Source organism: Rutidosis leptorrhynchoides, chromosome 4 (genome assembly GCF_046630445.1).
Source record: "Rutidosis leptorrhynchoides isolate AG116_Rl617_1_P2 chromosome 4, CSIRO_AGI_Rlap_v1, whole genome shotgun sequence".
NCBI classification, from domain to species: Eukaryota; Viridiplantae; Streptophyta; class Magnoliopsida; order Asterales; family Asteraceae; genus Rutidosis; species Rutidosis leptorrhynchoides.
This window is the reverse complement of record NC_092336.1, coordinates 178,849,876-178,860,966: the sequence shown is the minus strand read 5'-3', so window position 1 is coordinate 178,860,966 and position 11,091 is coordinate 178,849,876. Positions and strand designations below refer to the sequence as shown.

Here is an 11,091-nt window from a genome sequence, read left to right as displayed (position 1 = left end):
CGAGCAACAATTGCAACAATAACCGTCAACAAAACCAAAGCCAACAAAACAATACAAGAGTGATTCCTATTTAAAACCAACCAAAACCCTAACTACCTAAACCGAAAGGAAAATGTCAATGCCATAACCACTCAAAGCGGTTTAACCACTCAAGGAATTGAAGATCCCCATCCACAACCCTTTATCACCCATGAACCACTACCAAGTTTTATTGAAGAGGAAACTGGGGTTAATAAGGAGAAGTGTAAAGAAAAGGTGAACTCAACCGATGGTACGGGTAATGATGAAATGGGTAAGAAAAAGGGTAATGAGCCTTTGAAGGCTACAAGACCTGTGCCGTATCCAAAAGCTTTAAAGAAGGATAAGTTGGCAGCTCAATACAAAAAGTTTCAAGAAATGATGAAAAATGTCTCGGTCAACCTACCAATCACCGATGTGGTTAAAGGAATGCCAAACTATGGTCGATTCATCAAGGAACTAATTTCTCAAAGGGGCAAATATCATGACGAAACCTCTTTCTTTATTGAAGAGGAATGCAACAAGATTCTTGTATCAAGGCCAAGGATTCCAAAAAAGTTAGGAGATCTGGAAAAATTTGTTTTCCCTTGTAAGTTCGGTCAATCGGAAGTGTTCAATGCACTTGCCGACTTGGGTGCAAGTATTAACCTAATGCCCCATTCACTTTACGAGAGACTTGGCCTTGGACCTCTTAAACCGACCTGGATTAGGATAAGATTGGCCAACCATTCGTTTGATACCGCTATTGGCATCACCGAGGACATCTTGGTTAGCATTGACACCTTGGTGTTCCCGGTTGATTTTGTTATTATGGAGATGAAGGAGGACCTTCAAGTCCCCCTCATCTTAGGAAGACCATTTTTGGCAACCGCTGACACCATCATCTTGGTACAATGCAACCAACTCAACATTGGAGTTAGTGAAGAGCGGGTAACCATCAATATCCGGTAAGCTATGAAGCAACCGAGTAACACCGATGAAGATGAGTGCTATGCTTTTGACCATATTGACCTTTATGTGTATGATGAACTTGAAAACTTTTAAAGGTTGATACCATGGGGTTCGACTAAATTTGTGATAATGGAATTGTAGATTTAGAGGCGGATTTTAGGGAATTGATGAATGTTAATGTTGAAGAATTTGAAATTGAAAATGAAACCACTCGGGAAGAGTCATTTGAATCTATCCCTCATGAAGATAGATTTTTGAAAATGAGACCACCCACTCTTGAGCTTAAAGAGCTCCTCGAGTATCTTGTATATGCTTATCTTAAGGAAGAAAACCAACTACCGGTGATTATCTCCTCGAGACTCACCCACAACCAAAAGACACGACTTGTTTCACTACTTAAGTCCCATCACTCGGCCATAGCATGGAAAACCACAGACATCCCGGGGATTAATCCATCATATTGCACACACAAAATCCTCATGGAAGAGAATTTTAAACCGGTTGTCCAAAGACAATGAAGACTTAACCCAAACATGAAGGAGGTTTTCAAAAAGGAAGTGATTAAATTGTTAGACGCGGGCCTTATCTACCCAATATCCGACTCACCATGGGTAAGTCCCGTTCAAGTGGTGCCCAAAAACGGTGGGACCACGGTGATCTTAAACGACCAAAATGAACTTGTCCTAACCCGAACTTGTCCCAACCCGAACCATCACGGGATGGCGGGTATGTATTGACTATAGATGTTTAAATGATGCAACAAGAAAAGACCATTTTTTGCTCCCATACATCGATCAAATGATCGAACGTCTAGCCGGGAGAGAATTCTATTGCTTTCTTGATGGGTTTTCGGGATACTTCCAAATATCGATAGACCCCGAGGATCATGAAAAGATGACCTTTACATGCCCATATGGTACGTTTGCTTATCGGAGAATGCCCTTCGGGTTGTGTAATGCCCCGGGAACATTCCAAAGATGCATGCTTGCTATTTTCTCCGATATGGTTGAGGACACTATGGAGGTGTTCATGGATGATTTTCTCCTTCGGGTACTCATTCTATCATTGTCTTAAAAATCTTGATAAAATGTTAACTTGTTGCGAAAATGCAAATTTGGTTCTTAATTGGGAGAAATGTCACTTCATGGTCAACAAGGGGGTAGTTTTGGGACATAAAATTTCTAGGGCGGGAATCAAGGTGGACAAAGCCAAAATTAGCGCGATAAAAGACTTACCTAGACCATCTAATGTGAAAGCAATTAGAAGTTTTCTTGGGCACGCGGGATTTTATCGTCGGTTCATACAAGTTTTTTCAAAAATCGCACGCCTTATGACTAAGTTGTTAGAAAATGACCAACCTTTCTTGTTTGATGATGAATGCATCGAGGCATTCAACTTGTTGAAGGAAAAGCTCATTAACCCACCAATTCTTATCTCTCCCGATTGGGACAAATACTTTGAATTAATGCGCGATGCGAGCGATTACGCACTTGGTGCGGTTCTTGGTCAAAGAGTTGACCAACACTTTAGACCGATTTACTATGCGAGTAAAACCCTAAATGGGGCCCAATTGATTTACACCACTACCGAGAAGGATCTTCACGCGGTAGTATTTGTTTTCGATAAGTTTCAGTCTTATCTTGTACTTTCAAAGACTACCGTCTACACTGATCATTCCGCGTTAAAGTACCTTTTTCAAAAGCAAGACGCGAAACATCGTTTGATTCGTTGGGTGCTATTGTTTCAAGAGTTTGATATAGAAATAAAGGATAAAAAGGGAGCCGAGAATGTGGCCGCCGACCACTTGTCAAGGCTAGACAATCCCGCACTTCAACCTTTAGACGAGTCCAAGATTCGGGATACTTTCCCGGATGCACATTTAATGAGAATTAACCTAGTTGATGAAGTTCCATGGTTTGCCAATTTTGAAAACTACTTGGCCTCAAATGTTTTACAAAAAGGTTTGTCATACCAACAAAAGAAAAAGTTTTTCAACAATTTAAGGTACTATTTTTGGGAAGAACCGGACTTGTTCCGCATAGGGGCGGATCAAGTAATTCGGAGATGTGTTTATTTGCAAGAAGCCCGGGATATTTTAAGAAGTTGTCATAGTGGACCAACGGGAGGGCATTTTGGTCCGAATCACACCACGAAAAAGGTGTTCAATTCCGGTTTCTATTGGCCCACTATCTTCAAGGACGCCCACGAGTTTATGAAACGATGTGATTCTTAACAAAGGTCCGGATCCATTTAAAAAAGGGATGAGATGCCTCAAACCAGCATTCAAATATGTGGGATATTTGACGTATGTGGGCTTGACTTTATGGGTTCATTTCCGAATTCAAATAAATGTCTCTATATTTTGGTGGCGGTAGATTATGTTTTGAAATGGGCCAAGGCTAAAGCCTTGCCAACCAATGATGCTAGAGAAGTTGTTAAGTTTTTGAAAAGTTTGTTTGCTAAGTTTGGAGTGTCAAAGGCGTTGATCTCGGATCGAGGAACTCACTTTGCTAATAGTCTTATGGAGAAAGTAATGGAAAAGTATGGTGTTACACATCATTTCTCCACCCCTTACCACCCTCAAACGAGTGGCCAAGTGGAGAATACGAATCGTGCTTTGAAAAGAATTTTAGAAACGACAGTTAGCAATAACCCTAAGATTTAGTCGACCAAGCTTGAGGACACCTTATGGGCATTTAGAACCGCTTACAAGACACCAATAGGCACCACACCATTTCATCTAGTGTACGGGAAAGCATGTCACATCCCTGTTGAGGTTGAGCATAGAGCATTTTGGGCGATTAAGGAAGTAAACCTAGACCTAGAACGAGCTAAGGAAAAACGGGTGATGCAAATGCACGAAGTAGAGGAGCTTAGGTTAGAGGCATACGATAATTCTTTGGCATACAAAGAGAAAACTAAGCGATGGCATGATGCCCTACTTAAAGGTCCTAAAGAATTCCACCCAAACGATAAGGTTTTAGTGTTCAATTCCCGCTTTAAGTTTTCACCCGGTAAGTTAAAGTCTAGATGGACGGATCCATACATTGTCAAGAGGGCTTATCCTACAGGTTATGTGGAGTTGTATGGGAATGGAAATACTTTCAAGTTAAATAGTCATAGGTTGAAGGTTTATAAGGATGACATCAATGCTATTGAGCTTGATGACATCAAGCTCTACCCAAAGTAACACCCTTGTGCTAAAACGGGTCAAGTGATAGACCCGTGATCAAAACGATCACATTTGAGTTATACTTGTTCATTTTAGATTGCATTGCATTTAGAATTGTATGATATTCCTTTTGTTAGTTGCATGATATTCCTTTTGTTAGTTGCATGTTCATATAGCTGCATTTCATGCATATGGATAAACTGTAAAAATGCTAAAAATAGTTTTTGAATGGGTCGAAATGGACTTAAAACTGCAAAAACTGCATTCAGGTTCAGAAGCGGCACTTTAGATCTTCAAAAGTAGCGCTCTTGTTTCTAAAAGCGATGCTTTAGCCTGTGATATTGTACCAAAAATGGATAGTAGTCAAGAGTGATGCTTTTGATTTTTAAAAGCGGCACTTTTGTTTCTCCAAGAACGGCGCTCTTGTCTCAGGAGCGGCGCTCCTGGACCTGATTACTTAAACTTCCAGCATGACCAAAGACTTCACTTTTTCACCAACAACTCATCTTTCCTCTCACAAAAATGGCTAAATCTCATCTAATTCGAACCTAGCACCAAATTAACATCTTTTGTGAAGATTTCTTGCATTCTTATCATCATTTAACATGAGTAAAGTAAGATTTATGCTCCATTAACACTTATCTTCAATTTCTTGCATGATTCTTGTTATGTTCTTGCTTCTACTTGTTTCTATATTTCTAAGCAATTAATGATGATTATGCTAAATTGGTGATGAACCCTTGTCATTATCATGATTCCTAACATGATTTGCATGCTTGATTTTGAAAATTTACAACTTGAATTTTTAGGGTTCTTCCCAATTTGAGAGTTTTTGAATTTGATGTTTAATCGAGAATGTAATGATATAATTGGTTATTCTATGCTTCTATTGTATGTCTAGATCAAAAAGAATCCAACTTTCATGCTTGTATGCGGTTAAATTTAATTTAGGGTTCTTGATTCTTTGACTTTGACCATATTTGACCAATTGGGATATCTTTGCAATTGAAATTCTTTGTTTATGAGTATAATAGAGATGGTATGGCTGATTGCTACACTAAATGCATGCTCTTAGTTCTAAGCTTACTTTGACTTTCGAACTTTAACTAGGGTTTGACTTTTTTCAATTGAGCCATGTTGACCATATATGCATGTTGCGATGTTTTTGCTCTAAAAGTAAATGTAGGGGGCATGTTGCCCCATCAATGTCTGAATAAGATATAGTTGATTGATGCTAATGTCATGGAATCATTTTTGCGTTTATTGTTTGTTGAGTTTATTTTAGGGAAGTGATAAAGGGAAAGGACTTGAAAAATCCACCGATGCTCATGAATGGTTGCAAGTGATTTTAGAGAATGAGGAACTTCAAGATCGAATGATTAATAGGATTCATATGCCTGTGTGCCCGGCCAAATACATATATTGGACTGAATTTGAATTAGCGGGTTTAGGTCATGAGATTCGGGATGCGTTCGCAGTTGAGGAGTGTCATAATATTATGCGCCCATAGGAACCTCTCCTTTACATGCAAGAAGATGTCTACCCGTTGTTAACTCGCGAGTTCTTAACAACCTTGAGGGTTCATTTCAAGGTCGGCTCGCCATGGATCAACAACTACCGCACATTTAGGTCTAGGTCTCTACATAGATTCTCATCGCGATTTCACCTACATGTACTTGGCCAGATGTGAAACTTTCAATCCGAACGAGTTTGATCCAAAGTGAATATGACACAAAATCAGTAATGTCGAGCTAACTCCCACAAATCAAGTTCCAAGTGCGCTCAAAAACCACACACTTCGGTGCATCCACGAGTTCTTAGCCCAATCAGTCTTCCACCGAACGGAGGATGTTGATAAGATGACATTGTTTGATATTTGGTTGATTCATCGTATTCACAAGAAAAAGCACATTCACATTCCCAACCTCATCGCAAGTTATCTATTTGATGCAAGTGGTGAGAAGTCTATGCTCCCAAGTGTTGGTGGTCATTATGTGACTCGAATTCCAAAGTTCTTGAAAGTCAATTTCAATGAGTCAGAGAAGATTCCTATGGGTCGCTTGGGTTATCATGAGTGCATATGGAGGCGCATCTAGACATCAAGCCAACACGCAATGGGTAATTGGTAACGAATCTTAATAATGTTTTGTAAAACAATCTATCTTTATGACTTGGAATGTATCTTAACTTAATTTGGCAATTGTGTGTGGGAACTTGGAATTATCGATTTGGTGTGAGGTAGTATACTTCTATTGCTACACTCACACATGATCATTTCTATGTTTGTAATAATTCAACAATTGTGCGTGTGTGGATATTATTGTGGATGTTTGTGCTTTTCTCTTGCTTGTTGTGGTTCTTAGTGGCAGGATACACTTTTTGATGATTGATCCAAGCCTGGCATTAATTTCAGGCGTCAAGCTCATCGACTTGCATTATTTGGTGATTAAGTTTTCTCGAATGGTGACAACAAAGATCGTTTGATCTACTCCAGTTTTTATTTTCTCGTATCTCTCATCTATTCTATTTCAAAATGCCCCTCATTTTTACTTATTCTAATCGTTTCAATGCAATGAGGGCATTACATCAAACTAAATGTAGGGGGAGAGTTAAAATATCGGGTCATTTTGAACTTTTTCGAGTAAACTTGTCACATACACTATAAAGATTAAAGCTTGCAACGTTATCATTATTTGGAACAAGTTTTTAACCATTACATTAACTTATATCATAATCACTAAATTGGTTAAAGCTTGTAAAATTTTTACAATTTTTGGAAAAGTAAAGTCTTTTCCTTGTGTTATTTCAAAACTTAGGGAAGTAAAGTCTTCTCTTTGTGTTGTTCTTGCAATCCTCGAGTTGGGAGTAAAGTCTCCCACTTTCAAAATGATTTTGTGCTTAAAATGATGAAATCAAAAGAAAAATCAAATTTTTTTCTTGAAAGTTAAAGTCTTTCATGCATGTTGCACCAAAACCAAGTGTTTAAAGCATTATGCTTTAACACTTCCGGATGAGACAAGTCCATCCATGATAGGGAGTCAAGTCTCCCGAATTTCATTTCACTTGGTGTAGGAGACTTCCTAATCTACACCATTTCATATTGAAATTGGTTGTCTCATCATTTTACGATGTTTTAATCGATGTATCATGCCGTGAGAAGAGGAGCCACCAAGCTTCACCGTGTGCTATCTTCATGATGAAGAGCAATGGCTTCATGCTAGTATTGCTAGACAACACACGTCATAGCCAAAAGCTATGGCACCGTTGTGCAATCAATTAACGGAAAGGTAGTAGCTACTTCCTACCTTTTCTCAGTATAAGCATAAAAGCTTGTTATGTGGGAAGTAGACGAGTGAATAAAAGCTTTAAGCTTTGACACTCCGGGGAGATTCGAGTCCTCCCAACGTTTCATTTTGGAAGTCAAGTCTTCCAAACTTGAAAGTAAAGTCTTTCAAGTTATGTTGTGTTCCAAGCTTTAGAGTAAAGTCTCCCAAGTCAAGTTCGACCTTTTTAAGGAATTAAAGTCTTCCTAGTGCTTCAAATTTTGGAATTGATGGACCTCTTATTTAGCCACATGGGGCCCTAATTCCACGAACCTCTGTCAATGCTTTCGCCCTACTGTGAGAGAAATCATAGAGTTGTGATAGAAAGCTTGATGAGTGCCGGTCATCCCGAGCCCGGGTTGACCAATAAAGGTGGGGTACCCAGTCCCTTACCTTTGGTACACCCACCTTGACCCATATTTGGAATTGACGATCAAATTTGAAATTGGCAATTATGTTTGGAATTGACGATCATTGGTGTTTTGGGGGCATGGAGGCGGAAGAGGGATAGCCATCACGGGTTGATTAAGGGAGCATACTTTTTGGAGGCATACGCTTTACACGATGTACTTCCTGGTAGATGGTAATTTTTATAATATTCATGGCCCTTATTCATTTTTGGGTGCATTTTGATATTTTCATGGTAATTTGAGCTTATGGTATACATTTTGGGTACATTTCGAGTCTAATGAGTTGAGCTTGAGCGCTTTGTGAATTAATTTGAGATTTGATGTGATTGGTATTTTGGTGAGTATATGGCTATCCCATGGATCCTACATATTTGGTCAAGGTCAAGGAGGTTAAACTTTGATTTGTAAAGATTTGATGCTTGATGATTGATGTTTGATGACCTTCTAGGAGATGGAGTTGACTTTGACCGGGGAACGGTTGATTTAGGTAGATTTAGGCTTGAAGTGTGATAGTGTTGGTATTTGAGGATTGAAGACTTGGAGATTGTAAGCATTACATTGAGTTTGTGTTAGAAGAAGAAGAAGAGAAGATGATGTTTGTACTCAGTCCTAAGCAATTGCAAGTTTTGGAGGTCACTCTAGCCATCAAGGTACATATTCATGAAAGGTATCAATTTTTGCCCAAACTTTTTGTACTTTGGCTTTGATCGCTTATTTGTTCTCTATCTCCAAAGCTTGTTTTGTTGATTTGCTTGCTTGAGGGCAAGCAAGGTTCAAATGTAGGGGATTTGATATTGCTCTAATTATACATGTTTTATCTCGCAATATCTCCCTCATTTCATTTGGGTTTTGATGATTATGGAGCCTATTTGATATGCTTATGAGCTAAATGGCAATTTGGGGCGCTAAGAGCTTGATTTGGTGTAAAATTGACCAAGTCTTGATCAAAAGTGATACAGAAAATGAAAAGTGTAGGAATCAGCTCTAAAAGGGCCGCTCCTAAGACAAGAGCGCTGCTCCTGATGAGAAAAAGCGCCGCTCCTCACAGTAAAAGCGATGTTCTTGTACACGTTTTTGCACCATTTTCTACCAGTAGCCAGAAGCGCCGTTCCTCATTACCAAAAGCACCACTCCTAGTCACAAAAGCGAAGCTCCTAAAGCCAGTCAAAAGCGTCGATCCTGAGCCAAGAGAGGTGCTCCTGACGCTGATCAGCCAAAATTTTCAGCACTATAAAAGGAAAGAGATGAGGCCATTTTTGAGGGAGTTGCAATTCTATGTCCGATTTTCACCAACAAAACCCTAATTTCATCATCTATTGGATTTTGAAGGTGGATTAAAGGAAGCAAGCTCAAGATTCATCATAGTTTTAGCTCTAGATCTTCATCTCTTTGTATTTGGGTTGTAATCTCTACTTTTTTACTTTATTTTTAATCAATTGCTTGTAATAACTTAAGATGATGATTAGTTGTGTTTCTATGCTTATTATTAGCTTAATGTTAGTCATGATTGGCTAAATCTATTGTGTTTGCTTATCTATGAATCTCTAATGCAAGTGTTTGCCCCTAAATCAATTGAATAATGTTGTTTGAATGAAATGCATGAACAAGTGTTATTGTGATAGCTATAGATCCATTGCTATGCATTTGTTTTAGGCTTTACTTTAATTACATAGTTTGAGTATCCCTCTTAGTGATTTGAGATGTGAATCAATTTACACTTCAACACCTTTGGTGATCCAGACAACTAGATTAACGATTTCAAGTGATTGTGTTTTTGATCTAAGTTGGTTTTCAATTGGCCTTTAGTCAACATTGTGGTGTTCGATTATCTTAAGTGATTTCGATAGTTGAAGGGTTTTAAGTGATTTCAACCCAAGCAGAATCTCAGTAACCGTTCATACTTAACTTGATCTTAGAATGCAATGCTTATGTGAGTTCGTAAAGTATTATTTGAGTAAGGTTTGGTAGTAATGCTAAGTATTCAATAGTTCAACAACTAGCGCGATAGAAATTTGGGTAAACCGGGGCAATCCAAGCGTAGAGTGGAATAGATAAGTGAACACTCTTTAGTTAATTGAATTTAGTTCTTAATATTTCGTTACTTGGTACTTGCAACTAGTTTTAATTGTTAAGTTTAAGTTCGTTTAATTGTGCACGTTTTAGTTGTTAATTAAAATCAATCAAACCCCCCCCCCCCCAATCAAACAAACCCCTAGGATAATTAATAGTTTCAATTATTCAACTTGCATCGCTCTCTTGGGATGAACTTGAAAAGAATACTTACATAAAAGTGCTATAATAACCGAGTTCTAAGTGCTCGTTAGTTGTGTGTACTTATTTGTAGTGTTTGATTATTGCATAAATTTTGAGGGTAATTGATGTATTGTTCTGCACACATCACTTCCCGATCTAGTTATTTAGGTTATGAATATGCTCATCAAAATTCATGCTATGGAACATGCCTCTATTTTATTATCATGATTACTTGCTTGCTATTCATGATTGTTACTGGTAGTGTGAATTCTAATTGAGCTTATTATGCATGATTGCATGTTTTGATGTGATATATGCTTACTATAATTATTCTTGAGTTCTATGTATGCATATATTTCTAACAATGCTTGTGAGACTTCAAACGCACTGTTATGCTCATCACCCAAGCAAAGAAAAGTCCAAATATGTCACACTTTCGAGCCATTAAAGGATCTTTAGAGAAATCTAAAGGGTTCTATGCATCATGAATATCATGTGCCTTGGAGATTCAGATGATGATGGATAGCTACTATTTACAAGAGTGGTGTATGTGCATTAGTTGGTTTATGCATAACCTCTTGGCTCTCAAAGGAACAAACACTTGAGCTCTCTCTCAACACCAAAGTCGAGTATATAGCAATTGAAATATCATGTGCTCAAGGCTTATGGATGAAACAAACTTTCCTCGATTATGGTACCACTTCTTTCGAAACTCATATATGTGTGCATCCTCTTGCTATATTTGGACTAGTCAACCTAATAAGTGATTATTTGAACACCAACTTATCTTTGATCATTACAAGTAAAATATTATCATGCTCTATATATTTAGGTTATACATATGTTCATCATTAAGTATACAAAGAGATATACTCCTATTTAAATAACTTGAAACTTAGTGTATGATTTTTTTCAGTGATAACTTATCATGTGGATAACGTTTCGAATTATCATATTTTCTTTA

The 11,091-nt window shown here is 38.1% G+C and overlaps 1 protein-coding gene across 1 annotated transcript; it reads left to right on the top strand.

Annotated features, from left to right (window-relative positions):
* Positions 1–288: 288 nt before the first annotated feature.
* LOC139841250 (uncharacterized) lies at positions 289–1,487 on the top strand. Its single transcript, XM_071831477.1, has 2 exons — positions 289–937; positions 1,111–1,487. Exons 1-2 carry the CDS (start codon positions 289–291, stop codon positions 1,485–1,487), a joined length of 1,026 nt encoding a protein of 341 aa, XP_071687578.1.
* Positions 1,488–11,091: the final 9,604 nt, after the last annotated feature.